General features: G+C 34.2%; 2 protein-coding genes across 2 annotated transcripts; both read left to right on the forward strand.

The window, feature by feature from the left end:
* Positions 1 to 1,851: 1,851 nt before the first annotated feature.
* On the forward strand, positions 1,852 to 4,199 carry LOC141710524 (uncharacterized). Its single transcript, XM_074513091.1, has 4 exons — positions 1,852 to 2,344; positions 2,398 to 3,141; positions 3,234 to 3,363; positions 3,518 to 4,199. Exons 1-4 carry the CDS (start codon positions 1,852 to 1,854, stop codon positions 4,197 to 4,199), a joined length of 2,049 nt encoding a protein of 682 aa, XP_074369192.1.
* A 1,537-nt stretch (positions 4,200 to 5,736) lies between these two features.
* On the forward strand, positions 5,737 to 10,475 carry LOC141710535 (uncharacterized). The gene is made up of 6 exons (XM_074513101.1): positions 5,737 to 5,779; positions 6,961 to 7,198; positions 7,357 to 7,483; positions 7,621 to 7,953; positions 8,266 to 8,370; positions 9,998 to 10,475. Exons 1-5 carry the CDS (start codon positions 5,737 to 5,739, stop codon positions 8,314 to 8,316), a joined length of 792 nt encoding a protein of 263 aa, XP_074369202.1. The 3' UTR covers positions 8,317 to 8,370; positions 9,998 to 10,475.
* Positions 10,476 to 20,422: the final 9,947 nt, after the last annotated feature.

Genomic DNA, 20,422 nt, shown 5'->3' on the forward strand with positions numbered 1-20,422 from the left:
AAGCAAACCAAGGAATTGAAACTATTATCAAATTCTAATTAGATAAAAAAATTACCTGAATGCTCTCCGAGTCGAATGTAAGAATCTTGGCATTACCAAGTCCAAGAAGCATACTTGCAAAGTGCAGATAATTTTTTTTCCAATCTCTATATAAGATTTCAACACAATGCCGAACTCTATACATAAATTCTTCAACTCGCGAACTCCAAACGTAATGGAAAAGATACCAACACAACTGAAATTGGAAAGCTTTGGTGCCAAAACCACAATACTATGGGGAATCAAAAAGTAGGCTAAAATTTTCAAGTTCACCAACCAAGGACAAGAAATACTTGAATCTAGTAAAGGGGCACTAGATATACTTCAATCTCCAGGCACCCGAGATTCTCTATATGGAACCTTGAACACTGTTCAAAGATCCATAATCCAAAATAGTTTTTTAAAGTGTTTTTGAGACTTTTGAAGCATTTGTTGCAATCTATTCCACAACTTGTCTATATTTTTCAATTTTTTTGTATATTTAAAGAAAACAGCACATTTTTTTCTAAAAAATTATTTTTATTACCCTGATATCTATATATATACCACATTAAATACCTGAGGCAATTTTGGGACTGTGGTAGATCTTAGAAAGCCACCAAGTAGATTCCGAGAACAATAGGTATACTTAATTCTTCTCATCCCCATGGTGAAATGTCAAGATCAACCTAAGAGCACTAGATAAACCACTAAAAAAAAATTAGGGTATTTTCAACCAATTAAATTCGACCGCGCGTAAATTTTACTATATTCGGTCGAATTTAGTAGGGGCGGCTAAATTCGACCGACATTCGGTCGAATTTAGCGGCGGTCGAAATAACCCGGTCGAATTTAAGGTTATTTTCGACTAACTTCTCTTTTCGGTCGAGTTTAGCACGAGGGAAAAAAATGCGGGAACAATCCCGCCAAAAAAAAAATTCCCGCGTAAAAACTTCGACCGAATTTGGTCGAATTTAATAAGTGGGATCGGCGGGAAAAATTGCCGCCCTTTAATTTAAAATTTCAGTGGGCAGAAAATTTCCCTCTAAAAAATAAATTTGAATAATTTCTGCTATTTTCGACCAACAACTGTCGAAATAATATAAATTCAACTGACCTTGGTGGAACGGAGATAAATTCGATCGTAGGCGGTTGAATATTATATTTTCGACCTAAGGTAGTTGAATTTATATAAATTCAACTGACCTTGGTAGAACGAAGATAAATTCGACCGTAGGCGGTTGAATATTCCTAAATTCGACTACAGTGGGAAGCATTTATTGACATACTAAATTCAACCGTGTCTGGTGAAATTAAATCTTACTATATTCGACTAGCTGCAGTTAAATGTAAATAAATACGACTATAACTAGTAGCATAAATATAAATTCGACTGATTTTAGGGCGTTACTAAATTCGACCGCTTCTGGTGGAATTGAACCGTACTAAATTCGACCATTTCTGGTTGAATTAACCCGTGCTCATTTCGGAAACCCTACCCCTTTCTCCATTCCAGCAGCCGTTTTCTCCATTGTTTCTCCCTCCATACTTTCTCCCCATTTCACTACTTTTTTTGCTTTTCTACTAAAAATTACTTCTTCATGTGAGCATCTCAAATCTCAAATCTCAAGTAAGTGTAATTCTTTTACAGATTTTTGTTTTAAATAGTTTAATTGTGATAATCTTTATAAATTTGAGTAGATTAAATGTTTTTTCAAGAATAATGTGATTATTATTTATTTATTTTTTGTTGACTAATATGGTATTTAATAATGAGATAATCTTAGTTTCCATAATTAAATTGGTAATTTATTTTCATTGATTATTTTGTAGATGACATCCGATCGTAGTTGGATTGGTCGTCATCGATTTAACGAGGCAAAATATTTAACGGAAGATTACAAAAATGGTGTGGATAATTTCATTAAATTTGCTATTGTAAATCTTGATCCCGAAGACAACGGTCTTATAAGATGTCCGTGCAAAAATTGTGGTAATGAGTACTACAAGTATCCTAGTACCGTGAAAGTTGATTTGTATCGATATGGTATTATGCAATGGTATACTAGATGGGATTGTCATGGGGAAAAAGATGTGTTGCGCAACGATGTTGGAACGAGTTTTGGCAATACTAGCTACAGAGATGATGATATTTATGATGCACATGATGATGAATTTGAGGATTGCGAAGATTTTGATGACGAACCGAATGCAAAAGCAAAAGAATTTTACGAGATGGTAAATACCGCTTCCGAACCAATATATCCAAATAATGCCAATTTTACAACATTGGAGTTTGTAATGGAGTTGCTTCGTTGGAAAATAGGCATAATTGTAGTAATAATGGTTTTGATGACTTGCTACACCTCATTGGATTAGTATTGCCTAATGATCATAAGTTGCTTGAGAAGTACTACACTATACGAAAGATGATTAGAGGATTGAACATGGAGTATGAAAAGATTGATGCTTGTGAGAATGATTGCATGTTATTCTACAAGGAACACAGTGAGAAGACCAAGTGTGATATATGCAAAAGAGACCGCTACAAAGTGCAAAAAGATCCTAAAAAACAGAAGATCCCGCGTAAGATCTTGCGTTATTTTCCTATTACCACGAGATTGCAGCGTTTATTCATGGCTGAGAAAACTGCAAAATGTATGAGATGGCATCATGATAGAGTTATTGTTGAAGGTCAATTAAGTCACCCAGCAGATGGAGATGAATGGAAACAATTTGATCGTAGATTTACACGATTTTCAAAGGAGATTAGAAATGTTAGACTCGGACTCTCTACTGATGGATTTGATCCCTTTCGCGATGCTCATGCCAAGGAGTATACTGTATGGCCTGTGGTGATTGTTGTGTATAATCTTCCCCCCTCTATGTGTACTAAGGCTCCATACATGTTCATGCCTCTTCTTATTCCCGGACCAACGGATCCTACAAAAGACTTACATGTTTATCTTAGACCGCTAATTGATGAGTTGAAATTATTGTGGCATACTGGGGTGGAAACATATGACATATATTCACGTACAAATTTTATGATGAAGGCTGCACTTTTATGGACAATTAGTGACTTTCCTGCACTTGCCATGCTGAGTGGGTGGTCCACCAAGGGTACGTGTTTTATTTTATAAACACACACATGTGCACATATTTTATATAATTTCATATATGTTTATTTATTGAGTTTTTCACATATGTTCTAGGTAAGTTGGCATGTCCAGTTTGCATGGGAGAGGTAAAAGCTAAACAACTCAAACATGGTGGTAAATCTACTTTTTATGGCACTGCTCGGTATTTTTTGGAAGCAGATGATCCCCTGAGAAGGAGTACAAGGTTTGGAATTATTGAGACCCGATCAGTCTGCGCTCGACATTCAGGATCTTTTGCAAAGACCATGTGCGAGCAGATACAATCCCCCCTCCAGGAAAGTCAACAAAGAGAAAACCAAGGGATTATGGTGTGACACATAATTAATTATGACTCACAGTTCTCCATTTTTTGAGCTTCCATATTGGGAGACACTTAGCCTTCGTCACAACATTGACATTATGCACACTGAAAAAAATATCTTTGACAACATATTCTACACAATTCTTGATGATGGAAAGAAGTCCAAAGATAACACAAAATCGAGGAAAGATTGTAAAGAATTAAGTGTGCATCGTGATTTGTGGATTCAAGATGATGGTACGGAACCACATGCGCCATACGCTCTTTCCAAAGAACAAATTCATAAGTTGTTCAAGTGGATTGAAGAATTACAACTTCCAGATGGGTATGCCTCAAATATATCAAGGTGCGTAAATTGGAAAAAAACTTGCATTCGCGGGATGAAATCACATGACTGTCACGTCTTCATGCAAAAGTTGTTGCCTATCGTTTGTCGTGACTTACTTCCGAAACATGTAGCTGATCCTATTATTGAGTTGTGCAACTTCTTTCAAGATTTATGCTCGTCAAATCTCAAATACTCAGATTTGGAAAAAATGGAGAAAGATATAGTGAGAATAATGTCAAAACTTGAAACTGTCTTCATTCCAGGGTTTTTTGATCCGATGGAGCACTTGCCACTCCATTTAGCTACTGAGTGTAAGTTAGGGGGTCCGGCTAATGGGCGTTGGATGTATTTTGTTGAGAGATACTTGCACAACCTGAAATTGAAAGTTTGAAACAAAGCTCGAGCAGAAGGTTCCATGGCACAACGCTATATTGAGGAGGAAAATGTACACTTTTGCTCAGTATTTTTTGATTCAAAAGTTGTGTATGGTCAGTTACGTCGGAATGAGGCACCTCGAAAGTTTCATGATGTCGAATTGTTAGAAGTTTATACATATCCGGCACATCCTAGTCTACGAAGTAGAGATAGAATCTTGAATGGTGATGAACATGAACTTGTGGCATACTATGTTCTTATTAATTCGCCGGAAGTTGGAAAGTACTTGCGGTAAGATTTTTCTAAACCCTCTTTACTTCAAAAATTAAGAATTGAGTTTACAACTTAATTTTTCTTATTTTTGAACAAAAAAAAGTAGTGGATTCCAGAAGTTAGTGCAACAACATTACCCCCTTCTCACGATGATGAAGAGCTCAAAAAGAAATTTCTAGACCTAATAAGAGGTCCGATATTTAAAGTGGAGTCTTATAAAGTGTGCAAATACAATGGTTACAAATTTAGTTGCGCAAAGGATAAGGAGCTCACTTCACCAAATTCCGGTGTAGTTGTCATCGGTGAGATTTTTACTCATAATATTTGAAACATACTTTTTCTTTATCTTTTAATCCAAATTTTAAATAATTATAATTATAGGGACTTCTTACAATGAAAGTTATGGAAACTATTATGGAAGGGTGGAAGAAATTTTAAAACTCTTCTATCATAATGGACATCAAGTGATTGTCTTCAAGTGTAATTGGTTTGATCATACGACACATGTCAAAGTTGATAGACATCAGATGACTACCGTGGATGTCAAATCAAAACTAAATGCCGACGACGTGTTTGTGTTGGCTAGCCTAGCTCATCAAGTGTACTATGCACCAAATATTTTAAATACAAAATCATCATGGTACACGGTTCTAACAACAAAGAGTCGACAAGTTGATGAAAGTGTGTCAACTAAGGAAAATATCAAAATCATCGATAATGCTTTACAAAATGAAGTGTCAAATGCTTCATCTTCCCATGTCGAAAGTGCTACTATTCGTGATCCTTCAAATTTTTTTGTTGATTTAAGGATGTTTGAAAATGACTACTCGATACATCATGATGATGAAGAAGAAAGTAAAAACGATAAGGAAGCCGAAGATGAAGACGAAGAAAATGGAACGGAAAATAATGAATTTAGTGATGATGATGACTTGGTGTAATTCATTATTTTTAATAAAATTTGTATCAAAACAATTGCTACTTTATTTATAATTTTTAAATTTGAAATTTAATTAAATGTTTGTAAATTTTTGTAAAGTGGATGATAGTGTTTGTATTTTGGTTGATAACAGGAGGTTTTATACAGAAGCTTAACTGGGAGAACACTCTGATTCATTTTTTTCAACCAAACAAGGTCTTATTGCACGACACGGCTAAATTCGACTATTATTAGCCGACTTAGTTTTTAGGTATATACTTTATTTACCCCCAAAATTTCATTTACATCGTTTCCCCTCTTTCTCTTCTTTCTTTCGCGGCGCAGCTAGGGTTTACAAACGATGGCTGAAAGCTCAAATCAGAGGCTGAAACTGGCGAGGCTAAGTACACAGGTGTTCTTTCTCTCTCTCTCTCTCCCACTCTCTCTCTGACTGTTTGTGTGTGTCTCGGACTGTATATATGTGTCACTTTGTTGCTGTTCTCTTTGAAAGAACCCCAAATTAGTATCTGTGTATAGTCAACATATACAGAACATCTGTGTATAGTCAAAGCTGTGGTGGTTGACTCTGTTTTGGCTGCTCAGAAGGCCTTTATTTATTTTATTAATTGTTTATTTTGGTTTAGTTGTTGTGGTTTTCGAATCTTTCGTGTGGTTTTAATTGTGAATTCTTTAATGGCCCTGTGTGATTTAGTGATTTTGGGTGTTTGTTTAAAGTGATTCTGTTAGCAGATATGTAACTATTTTAGGGCAGACTAAAGATTTGTCAATAACTTTAGGAGTAACTTGTGATTGTTAGTCTGAATTACTGTTATTTGTCTGAAAGAACAAGTATGGAGTTCCTCACCTGTAGAAAGGACGGCCATTGAGTATGGTTGATGAACCAGAGGCTTGTTTGAGAGCTCTACATTTTGAAAACAAGCCGGTGTTTTTAGGATAGTTTTCCCCAAACATGATAGTAGAAAACACATGGCATGTGAAATCCCTCGCATAATCATCCACTTTTATCTCTACAATTTTCCCACTATCCCCAACCACATTCTCCAAAGATTTGATTAGTTTGCTCCCGGACACTAACACTATGTTTAGCATGTCCTGCGACCAATTATTACATAACATATATAATCTCAACTAGTCAATCAATAGATAATATAGCACTAAAGCTTATGAATAAGGAGTACCTTGACTTTGTCTACAAAAAGATTATGAGCAATGTTTTTTTTATGGTGAGACCAAACTTCCCGATTTGTTGTAATCAGACCTTTGCCTAGTAGAGGCCCCCTATCCTTCTGCAAGTAAGCAGGCTTTCCCAAGTCTAATGTTTTGCTTATATTAATTTCTCTCACCAAGACGGGATCTGCAATATACATAATTTGTACCTTACCAAGTGCAAAGGTGAAAGTTTTGCCTGCATTGTTGATTTACTAATATGAGTCATTGACAAAGGTGTTAACTTGTGATTGTTGATTTTCTGAATACTTCCCAATTTGCTTTTGAGTTGCTTGTGTTTAAGAAAGGAATGAGCCCTGAAAACTGACACTAGTATCTATTAGTCTGAATGTTGAAGACAAGGGTAAGGGAAACAAGAGGGTCAGGACCAATGAATGGGATGGTGAAGGGCAAAATGATAGTGCTGAAGAGAGTGATGCAGAAGGGTCCTACAATCTGGAAGAATATATTGAAAAATGTAGTAAGCAGAATATTATATATGAGAGGAAAAGGCGCAGCTGTAGTGATGGGGGTTACAACATAAAACCAGCTCCAGACGCGAAGCCAACACTTCATTTGCTTAAGAATGGAAAAGGGTATTCCTCTCATTTCTCCGTTTTACATTAATGTCTACTTAAATAGTACACCTGAACTAACTCCCTGGAATAACCTATATGGTGACCTAAATATTAGACCTGAACTAAATCATCTATGTTGTTAATTTATTTCTTTTTTCTTATTACTTTTTTTACAGGTTCATGGAGTCTAAACCCAAGCACCTTTTGAGCTACATTGTGAAGATTAGATTTGATGATAAAACCATTGATACAAAGGGTGCTCAAAGGGAAGCTTTTTTAGATGGTTGTATCGAAGAGTTTAAAGTAAGTAACAACTTGTGTTTTTTTAATTCTCTCATTTTAGTACTTCCTGTCTTGTGAACCGTTTTACAAAAGAGCACTATGGAACATAGGGGCTCTTAACTCTATTCAAGTAACACTCCGCGTGGTCTGATTTGCAGGAATATTATAACTATCCCAAGGGTTGTGGACCAGAAACAGGAGATAGAGTTGTGAGAGCACAATTAAAGAAAAATTGGAAGCATATCATTAATCCAGAGAAGGCACGCCTGATGGCGCATGTGAATGAATTATTGAAGAGTGGATATCGTGAAGAAGAAATTGATATTAAAGAGTTAAAGCCACATTACTTCTCTCAGCGAGCGTGGAATTCTCTCTGTGCTTATTGGGGAACACCCCGATTTGAAACGAGGTCCAAAAATGGAAAAAGGGCCAGAAAGATGGTGGAATTTACCTCCCGTACCGGGGCCAAATCATTTGATCAAAGACGGGAGGTATGATTTAGTTGGCTAGTAGTATATGATAATTAGATATCAGATTGAATAACTGCATCCTATGTCCTACACTGCATGAAATATTATATCCCTACAAAATATATTACTTAATTTAAAAAGAAGGGGAAACATATAATATATACTACGTGATACTAACTGCTTAGTTGATTTATTTGTACTGAAATTGACGTTGCAACTTTGATTTATTTAATATTGGTTTGTTATATCAACTATAAGATGATTATGACCTAGGTTTTTGTAATATTAGCTTATTTATCTACATCATCTGATGGGTTTTTACCTATCTTAAAGGAAATAGATGCTGAAAGAGAGGCAAGGGGCGAAGATCCAATTGGTGAATAGGAATTCCTGGGTACTGTTTACGATCCTAGTGAACCAGTTGTGAAAAACCTCCAGGTTTCCTCCCATTTTACTAGATGTGTTTATTTTACTAGATGTGTTGAATATTGGTATATATTGATATGTTATGCTTGCCGTGTATTCGGTCGAATATCATCTTATTTGCGTAAATTATAAAGAAAAAACAAGTAAATATACAGTGATAATAATCTTAATCATCTTTTTTGCGTTAGGTGTGGTTTCTTAAGTATATTTAATCAGGACTATTATTGTTCGTTTGCGTTAGGTGTGGCTGAAATATTACCTGTGAACTAACCAGACAAAGTATGTACACTAGTATGTCCTACCATTGCAGACTGTTATAAAATGTTCATTGAATTTATTAAAAAAAATCACAAGTGGGTTGAAGACAATGCAAATAATGGCGTTAGAATTTGTTTGGGCAGTAGAAAGTTGCAGAAAAAGAACATAAAGAGGATGGTGCAATGAATTGTAAAGCATTTAGACTTAAAAATATTTTAACTATAAGAATATATTTATAGGCTTAATGTGTAAATTACTGAGGGTAATGTTCATTCTCAGCTAAAGGGTCATGAGATCTGTCCCTCCCTATGTTTATACTGAAAGTGCTGCTACACCATATTTGGCAACTTCCTAAACCACATCTTGTAATTATGTGTATTTACAACATATATCAGTGGGGCATCAGGGGGAACTTTGAGGGGAAAGAGTCGAAAGACTGCCACATGCATCTCTGCTTAGGCACCATACTCTGCTTTGACCAGTTGTTCCGGTCATTAAACTCGTTCTGTGTTCATCGTCCCAGGACTCATATTTGCTATACTTGATTGTATTTGGTTCACGAAACTGGCCATCTACAATATTCATCTGATTGATGAGAGAGTGTCTCAATTTCAGACTCGGCATCCTCTTATCACTTCTGTTAAGGTTTACTCCGGGAAAGTTGCATGTTGCAACAGGGGAATTCGGATTACTTAAAACTTCTTCCTGTAGAATATCTCTTATCCTAGAGAGTATGCTGAATGCTAAGTTTGCAAGAACCCGAGAATAAGCCTCTAGGATTGACTGGCCAATATCCTATAAACATGCAAACACATTGTTGTGCCTTAAGTATTAAACCCTCTGAATTATTTGTTCCTTGCATCTTGCCTCCATATATGTAGTTCGTAGTCTGAAACTGGGTCTTGGTTAAAACATAAAATTCACAATACAGTTTGATCATCCCTTCTTGGTTGTGCCATTTTTGGTGTTATGCTCTATCAACACTTGAATTTTATGGTTGATCTTTTATCTTTTACAGATGTAGTGATATCTTGATAAGCAGATTATTGTGTATTGGATATGTCTGCGACTTTTTGTATGTTACATGTGCATGAAAGTTTTTTTTTTGGGGGGGGATGATGATGAAGAATATCAATTTTGATCAAGCATTAAGTAAACAGTTTGTGGTTAATTTTTACTACCAATAAAATGTGAGATACATATAATAGTTTATGGTAATAATTAACAGCTTTATGAAATTATGACATAAAGTTGAGCGATTTTGTAATGATCACTATGTTATTTATAGTGAACATGAATCCTTATGCCCCATTAAAATATGTACAATATTATGTTATTGCAAATCGGGTTTAGGTTTAATTCGAATTATTGCATATTTCAGGAAAAAATGAAAACTTTGCTTGTTGCTAAAGCTGAATCACCTGAGTTATCATCTAGTGATCAACCGCCATCCCCTCGAACCAGAAAAGAAATTCGGAGGAAGAAAGAACTCGAAGTGTTGATTCAATCTAAGCTTCCGAACAAGGGGATCGTCTTTCTTCATCCCCGTGAAACACTGTCAGAGCTTATTGGAGCAGAGAAAGCATCACAGTGGATCAGCAGAGAAATGTCTAGAAATTCTCAAGTTCGAGCTAGTGTTCCAGATGAGATTTTTTTGAGGATGGTAAAGATTTTAGATGAAATGAAGGAGATGGTCCAGTCCTTGCCTATGCGTGAAGTGAAACAATCTGTTTTGGATGAAAATGTGCGTAACTTAGCTGCTGCTGCATTTTCGGACCCAAGTGAACATGTATTGCAGGCATATTATGCACAGGCAGCTAACAGTTTGCTTCCTCTAGTGTTGAAGGACAATGATAAAATCATTGCGGAGGTATAATTTTACAGTGGTTATGTCGTATAATTTTACAGTGGTTATGTAGCATAATTTTCCAGTGGTTCTGATATGAAACAGTTTTTTAATAATTGCATTATTTTCCAGGAGAGTCTAGTAGAAAAGGATACTGCGGTGGACGGCACAAAGGCTGTGAAGGTGGATGACATGGACGACTTTGAAAATGAAGATCCACTCGCACATATGTATCCTCTCCTTTAGGGCTTACTGCCTTATTTTGGACTTATCTTTTGCAAAATTCAGTTCAAGCATGTAATGAAAAATATTAAGCAGTGTATGTAATGAAAAGTACTGGGATGAATTAGCGGTGTATGTAATGAAAAATACTGGGATAATTTAGCACATTTCTTTATTAATTGTAATTTTACTAATGGTTACATGTTTGTATTTTTATCATTTTTGAATGCTTACTTGGGGATTATAATTGCAAAATGAGATGTGAGTGGTATTACTATAAATAGGTAGCAAATTTGCAAATTGCATATTTAATTTGATTGGAAAGCAATTAAAGCTTTAGCATGTTAAATACGACTGAACTTAGACTAATATAGCTTGAAAAAAAATTTGGTATATTATATTCGACCAGAAAAAGTAAATTTTATAGCTAAAATCAACCAAAGCTGGTCGGATTTTTAATGACAATATGTGGTCGAATATAGTGTGTGACCATATCAGGTCGAATTTATATTTAACCAAAGATAGTCGAATTTGGTATCCGACTATATTAGGTCAAATTTAGGTACGACGAGATTTGGTTGAATATAGTATTTTGGCGGGATTTTTGATTTTTTTTGAAAATAATTTGAAATTTCATTCAAAAAATTGTAAAATAAATTAACACAAAAAACAGTTGAATTTAGTCGGTCGAATTTAGTCGGTCGAATTTAGGGCGGTCGAATTTATCTAAATTCGACCGGATTTGTCATTTTCGACCAGCTTCTGTTCGACCAACACAATGCCGGTCGAATTGAGCTATATTCGACCATTTTCGGTCGAATTTAGCTAAATTCGACTGAAAAAATTCGGTCGAATTTAGCAGAATTTCTTGTAGTGAACCGAAATTACCACAGCTGCATTACACTAAAGCCCCTCCCTTCAAGATTTTGTAAGATTCAAAAAGGGTAATCTGCCGCTTTTCTTAGCAACTTCTTCAGCGAATGGAGAATCAATACTAGCATTTTTATAATTCACAACCACTACAAGAACTTCGTTTTGATACAACAGTTTTGCGCCGTTGTCTGACTTCAAAATATTCCGTTAAATACCCAGCACTCGTCTGATATGAAGTAAGACAACGGTTTTTCATCCTTTGTTAGAACAAGATAGCATAACAGTTATGCAAGACTTGTTACAGTTCAAGACAAACAACGGAATTAAAAACAAGAACTGTTGTTAAAACCAGAGTAAAACAACAGTTTTAGTTCTACACAACGGTAAATTTTTGTCAACTAAGGGTATTCAATTTACAGTTCAAGACAAACAACGGAATTGGAAATAAGAACCGTTGTTGAAACAGAGTAAAATAATTATTTTAGTTCTACACAACGGTAAATTTATGTCAACTAAGAGTATCTAATTTTATTCTTAAAATTTTATGTCTATTGAGACAATGTTAATTTCAATTTCACTATTGTCTCAAAACATAACAACAACAGTTTTCAAGAAAAGCCCTTATTCTAGTTTCTTTGTGACAGTGGCTTTTGTTTAGCACCGTTGTGTTGATGGTATTAAAACAATAGTTTTATTCAAATCAAGCTTTGTGTACATGCTTTTAAACAATTGTAGTCACATTGTTCTATATATTTTGAGACAACAGCGTCTAAATTTTACCAGTTACTTGAATATTATTGACACAATGGCTTATAATTTTTTCCTATTAGATTATCTAGCATAAGGCAACTGTGTTGATAATCCATTACTTAAGGTGGCTCTTGTTTGAATATGTAGTGTACAATGGTTGTTTTTGCTTTGAATCACCATTATATGTTGAAGTGTAAAATTTTTGCATACCAAATTCACAGTTCATGCACACCACCGCCTGCGGAAATTTAAAACTAAATTTCTACCAATCACAAATCCATATAAAACTAAATCCATATCATTCAATCCAGCAATCCGCAACTTATCAATCTAGGAACACAATCCAAGCCAACTAAATAGAACTACATCCATAGACTTCAACATTCACAATACTTAAAAAAAATCAACAAAAACCAAATTCTACAATCTGATCAGCGCATAAGAACTTCTACCAAACATCCAAAGTTTACTTAACGTCTCACATCACCAACTACATTTTTTGAAAACTTGCACTTGACCAAATATTTCTAAAGAAAATTATCAGAATCTAGAACCTTAACTTGCATATTTTTTCATAAAATATTTTGAAAATTCAACGCGAATCTCATTTAGGGCATCATCAGCATACACCTGTTTCACCTACGCAACCACTGAAAAACCATCCAAAATACAAAATGGTGAGAAAATCCAAAGAAAGTGAATTTCTTACCTTAGTAACAATGTCAATCTCTTTGTCATGAAAAATTTCCTTTATGTACCCCATAACGAACAAGCCATAATCCTTGTTCCCCGTCTGCACCGGAACTCCCTGAAAAAAGCAAAACAAATTAAATTACAATTTCATACAAGACAGAAATTAAAATTATGAGAAATATTATTACCGCCATGTTCTCCCATAATACGTTCTTCTTTGAAATCTTATTCAGATTCTCCTCCTTATACAGTTTAATGCCACTATAAACAAAAAAATATATGAACAGATTAAAAAAATAGTGCAAAATATGGTTTGACAAGGTAATTTACAAGTAAAGACTCGTATACACAAACTTTATAAGTTGTACTTACTTGTCGACAACATCAACCCATTACCCGTTTGCAATTCGACGTTTAAGAGGGTCCATGTAATAGACCATCTCTGCTTCGGGTTTCACAACTGTCAACGTCCAGTGGTTCCTACAAAAATATGAATAAAGATGCATAACAGTTCTAGTAAAATTGACATAATCTAATTCACCTTCTAATAAAATTGAACCCTAAATTACCGTAAATTCAACTTACAATTTGCAAGAAATATTATCAAGTTTAAACTCAAAATTACATTCATGTATATAAAATTTGTAACTTAAATTGTCTTAAGAAATCAACTTAAAAATGGCCATACATATGATCATTTTAATCTAAGAAAATTATTTTAGAGAATGGCTAATTAGCTAGAAATAGTATAAATTAAATACTCACACACCATTGTAAGGCATGAGAAAATATTGGCCTTTGTTAGTACCCTTGAAACGTGTAGCTAGTGCACGTGACCTCTGCGCTGCAGTACCACATCCAATGGCACCAATTGTGCTAGGATGTACGAATCTTATCATGCTCAACATCTTATTATTTTTCATATATTCATTTAAGAAGCTACATATATTATTAGGCAGTAGTGAGTAAAGATTCTGACTTTAATTTCAGAAAAATAAATAAAGAATTTTAACATAAAACTTATTGAATATAAAGGCAAATGACAGAGCCTGCCATTTCACCTCAATAGCGCACCGCATGTACATCTGATAAGAACATGGTTTGCTTCTTTGACAAGCCAAAGGCTTGTTCGCTCAACTCAAAATAAAAAGTTTGGCCATCACTCAGGGAATTCTTGGCCCATGTCCACAAGCGCTTCAATGCAGACGGATAATTTTCACTCATCTCAACAACCAGCTTCAGTTCAACATCTTCAATTAATTTAAATGACTTCTTTGATCTCTTGGAAAGACCTTTCTTGGTTCTCTAAAATTTTTTTATATATGTTAAAATAGTAAAAATAACATGCTCAATAAATACATACTAAATATACTAAACAAAAAAACGATTGTGACCTTTGGAGCAGACAAGACATGGATAGTGCTACTGTTTCCTCGTGCAATGAGGTCTCTTGGCCATCTAATAAAAGTTCCCATGGAATCTTGTACAGACACAATTTCATTGCCAATAGGGAAGGGAATCTTAGCATTTTCTTGAATGACTTGAGTAATTGACACTCTTGCATTCTCTTCTCCAAGTCTTACTCCATTAATAGTCTGCTCATGCCCTTCAACAACTAGGACTTCATCAATTTTTGCAAAGGCAACAATGTTGTTCAATGACCCAACTGCCAGTTTGCATATAGAACTATCTGAAGCATCTTTCACGTCCTCACGAGCCATATTTTGATCATCCTCACCAGCCACCTTCTGATCATCCTAACCATCCACCTTCTGATCATCTTCATCAGCCTCCTTCTGATCATCCTCACCACACGACTTGTTATCGTACGGAAGCTCTTCCCCCAAATCAACAAAAAAAAATTCAATCATATCCACTTTATGAACAACTGGCTCCTCTTCAATGGAAAATATGTTCCTTACCATTTCAGGTGTTCTAAGATCATTTAAACCTGCATCCTCTTCATCCCCTTCAACCCTGTCCTTAGGAAGCAAGTTTCGAACTATCTTGATGTCCAGCCTTTGTCAATGAAATCTGTGCTATGATCTTTTTAATTTCAGCCATCCAAAATGCATCCCTCTCTTTAATTATTTTTGGAGTCTCCACAGCCATGAACTTTCTAACTCCCTCACGTATCTTTTCATCAATTGTTCTCACTTTCTTTTGCCTTGGAAGATGAAAATAAACTGATTGTTTCAGATGGGATCCTTGACCACGTACCCTTCCTCCGTGCTCAGGCTTGCCAAGCACCATCGTTAAAACATCATTAACACCTTCCACTGCAACTTTTCCTTCCTTCAGTTTTTCCTACAAAATTAAGATTATCATTTTTTTAATCTTAGGTATTCGTATATAAAATATCTAATATGTCTAGGCATGTAAAAATGTAGTACTTACAATTTAGCAAAGTTTGTTAACAGTTTAACAAAAAAAAGGTTCAAAGTGTTGGTACAAACTTAAATAGCATACAATATGAATCAATGTATGTATGTAACTAGAGAGTAAAATGTAGTCTGGCCAAGTTGCCTTACTCATATTATTTCTTATTGGAATACTACTACCACTAATACAAATGAAATGTCCTATAAAATAGGAATTGATCAACTGAACTCCTACAAACAATCAAACACTAAGTTATTCTATAATGCTCCTACTAAATTGCTGTATATGTAATGACCACGTCTAAATCGTGATTACAAACTAACAAATCAACGTGCAGATAGAAATATGTAAACAAAATAAACAAATAAATATCTTGAGTTTAGATTAGAAAGCTAACATAAAGCACCAGCAAATAAATATATTACAACAACTTCATCATTTAAAAAATCAATAACTTACAATTTCCTTGGCTTTTTACGCAACTACATCATTTAAAAAATTTCCATCTTTGTCCTTCCTTGCCTCAATCCAGGTATCTGATCGATCTACCTTCTCTATATCTGGATGAGATTCTAACTGCATTGACATATAGATAATCACCTTAGTAATACCATAAACATATTTGGAAAGTCATTAAGAAAACAAAAATGAATATGTTGTTTCAATAGCACTAACCCATTCATTCTTAAGGTTTGCATAACCTTTTCGAGCCATGCGATGTGGATATAAACTCATTGACCTTCTTTGAACTTGTTCATCATGAATTTTCTTCATAAAAAGCATCAATGAGGTTAAATAAGATTACGACTAAGTAAATCTTGTATATAAATTTAGCAAAAAAAATATTACGTAAAGGTAAATATAACCATACCATAAATTCCTTCGACGTTCGATCAGAAACAAATATGTCCTAATGATATTTTTTAATGAATGAATAATCTGCAGGAGGATGTGCCAAAATTTCAGGTTGATCCAGATAAGGAAGAATTTAATCTTTGGTGAACCGACAATTGAACTCCCTCCATTTTGAAAATGCAGATATTAAAAGCATCTTCTTCGATGATTGAGGTACAATGTAAGCCATCTACATACATAAGAAACATTAGTATCATTAAAAAAATGCAAGCAATTGAAAGAACATAAGCAACTAGATTATTTCATTTTTTTTACGTGCACACAGTCCCAGGAATCATGCCAGATTGGGGCTTTTGTTCTTGCCAAAACTCAAATATATGATTGCATCTCTGCCCCTGCTTTACCGTATGGCTCTCCTTTTGAATTAAAAGACACCGCAAGTTTGATCCCCATCATCTCGCGTCTTAGAATCCGGTGCATCGTCACACAACCTCGCTTCAATAGCTTGAGTCCTTGAAGATGGTCAGTGGTGGTAATAGGTATTTTTCGTTTCCTTTTCTTGGTAATTTCCTTTCGTAAGTTCTCAGATATGGGCTTCCGCTTCACTGATTTTGGGGAAGAACAAGACGGAGTGTGGGTCTCGTTGTTTAAGGACCTGGTCTTCTTTAAAGCCTTAATCACATTCATGGTAGTGGTAGTTGGATTGGGTGAAGATCGAGTGATCTTAAACTCTGTCATTTTCGAGTCTGTCCTCTTGGAGTCTGTCCTCTTCGATTCTAACTTGTGGAACTCATTCTTTCTCGACTTTGACTTCTTCTTTGGACTAACCATAATCTATACAACGCACAAATAATAATCAATATTAACAGTGACATACATTTTCACACACATAAGTATCAAATATAGATGATTGAACACTAAAAATAGAGTTTAATATACATTAAACAGAGTTTATTCATACACATTAATTTAAAAAAGTGTTTAATATACATTAAACAGAGTTTATTCACACAAAACACCTAACATTAATACATCCAACAAATATATACTCAAAACAAATTCATTCATCATAAATATAACCCGAAAATCACCCATACAAACATACATAACTCAATACATATTTATAAACATATATATGTGTAACTCAATGCATGCAAAATCCAAGATAACTCAATGAATGAATGAAAACTCAAAACTGAATCAACAACAAACATTTTTAAAACAGAGATGTAATTAAAAGAAAGAAAGAAGCATGTTTTAGAAACCCTAAATAATAAAACCCTAAAAATGGTTATATAAATCCCAAATCAATAACTCAAATGCCCCAAATATAAATCCCAAATCCCAGATACAAACCCCAAATCCCCAAATATGGATGTGGGTTTTAGGATTTCATAATCCCCAAATATAGATGACATATAGGTGTGGGTTGTGTTAAATACCTTTGTTGAGTTGTTGAGTCGTTGAGTCGAACGGGAGATGAAAATCGCCGCTGTTGAGTTGAAATCGCCGGTGTTGGTATTGAGGTGTTTAGAGACAAAGTAATGGAGTAAACAAAGTAATGAGTTAAAGGAAATGGGTAAGAATGAAATTTGGGGGAGATGAAAATCAAATTGGAGGGAGATGAAAATGAAAGAAGAGGGAACTTCATTTCAAATTAACGGTTTATAATTCAGTTCTACTTTAATCTGACAATCAGTATTTTTTTCGATTATTTTTTTTCAAAATTAATGAATAAATTGTAAAAACTGTGTTCAAATCTTGTATTTTGAAAATTTAAACAGACTTACAACGGTTAATTCCGCGAAACCGTTGCCTGAATTAACGTAGGACAAGCATTTATACAGAAAACCGTTATGTAAGAAAGTGTTAGTTAAATTATCATTGGACAGCGGTGTATCTGAAGTAATTTCACACAAGAATTTTTGCCCGAAACCCGTTGTCCTATATTTTCAAAAAATTAATTTTGAACAAATTCGACATTCTAGTGTAAATAAATTTTATCAACACTCCACGTTTCCTATAAAATTTGAATATTTCATAAATGACTTTGATTTGATCATTCGGATGTGAAAAAATATTTAAAAATTGTCGAACATTCCGTGCATGACTTTATAAGTAAAATATAGTAAAAGGCGTACTCCTTGAAATGAGAATATTACCCGAACATCCGAATAATATTTTTAAATGAGCTGTTAGACGATCCAACCGTACGGATGTCAAGATATGTTGATTTTGGGCTTGTGAAAAAATATTTAAAAATTCCCGAACATTACGTGCATGACTTTATAAGGAAAATCTAATAAAAGGCGTACACTACACCAGAAACTGAATGAGACAACACCTATTACACAATGGTGGCCAAAAAAACTGTTGTCCCAAAAAATTAGACAACGATTAATTGGTAGTTGACCAAAAAGCCTTGTATCATTCTGTTTCACAGAATGGTGATTCAACTTATTCGAAAATGTTGTGTAAATGGTGCCCCTGTGCTCCAATGAGACAATGGTTGTATTCATCCTCATTGTGTAACTTCTATTGGTACAAGTGTTGTTTAGGTCAAAATTAACCGGTGTGCTTTCTATTGTTTTACACAATGGGTTTTAATGACTGTTGTGCAACTTAGACAACGGTTTTCCGGTACCAATGTGTTATTTATTTGAGACAATGGTGCGGAAAAACCAATGTTAGAAACAAAGCATAACAGACAATAGTTTATCACCTCTGTTGAGTAAAAGAGTTTCAGACAATGGTGTCTTACCCGTTGTCTGAATCACCTGCATTAGAAAATATATTACAACAACTTTCATGAAAAACCGTTGTCTAATTTCAGAGGGTTTGAATTATTTTTACTGTAAATTTTATTTATATAAAATTAAAAAAAGTCACATTTTCTTTATCGTTGGATTATGAATAGACAATTCTGAGCCGTTGATTTACAAAAAAATAAAATTTTTGTTTCCCCCTCTATTTTATTTAGATTCCCTCCTGAATTTTAAAAAAAAATTTGAAATTTTTTTGAAGGTGATTTAGGTTTGGAAGAATTATTTTTTAAAATATAAGACAAAAGTTTTAAAATTAAACCATTGTACGAAAGTGTACAAACAAGCCTTTTTTTAGGAAACCATTGTGTCATGACATCAACCTTTTTGATAAAATATAAGACAACGGGTTGAGCGAAAATCCATTGTAAGAACCTATACAAACAAGTCTATTTCATTAAAGCCATTGTCTATTGACATCAAATTTCTTGACAATCCCAAAGACTTGAATAAGACTTGAATCGTTACCGTACGCTTTCAAAATGTGCTACAAGAGAAGTGATTGGCATGTAAAACTCACATTATCAAACACATGTTTAAATATCACTAAGGTTATACGAAATAAATAACTTATATTTTTTCGTTATAATATGTTGTATTGTAATCATATAGGTACGTAGATCCCGTCATTACTTTCGAAATATAGTCGATAACTATACATATGAATGATTCGGGACTTGTTAAGTTTACAATATTACATAGAGACACCGTATGAGTAAAGAAAAGTAAAATGAGGCATTTAATGTCGATCCATTTGAATATTTAATTTTTTCTTAATTTAATTCGATATAGGGGTTTAAAATTTGGAAGAATGATTTTCTAAAATATAAGACACCAGTTTTAAAATTAAACCATTGTACGAAAGTGTACAAACAAGCCTTTTTTAGGAAACCATTGTGTCATGACATCAACCTTTTTGACAAAATATAAGACAACGGTTTGGGTGAAAATCCATTGTAAGAACCTGTACAAACAAGTCTTTTTCGTTCAAACCATTGTCTATTGACATCAAATTTCTTGAAAATCCCAAAGACTTGAATGGGACTTGAATCGATACCGTACGCTTTCAAAATGTTCTACATGAGAAGTAATTGGGATGTAAAAACTCACATTATCAAACATATATTTAAATATCACTAAGGTTATACAAAATAAATAACTTATATTTTTTCGTTATAATATATTGTAATGTAATCATATCCATACGTAGATCCCGTCATTAATTTTGAAATATAGTCGATAACTATACTAATGAAAGATTCGGGACTTGTTAAGTTTACAATATTACATAGAGACACCGTATGAGTAAAGAAAAGTGAAACGAGCCATTTAATGTCGATTCATTTGAATATTTCATTTTTTC

This window comes from Apium graveolens, chromosome 1, assembly GCF_009905375.1.
Source record: "Apium graveolens cultivar Ventura chromosome 1, ASM990537v1, whole genome shotgun sequence".
NCBI classification, from domain to species: Eukaryota; Viridiplantae; Streptophyta; class Magnoliopsida; order Apiales; family Apiaceae; genus Apium; species Apium graveolens.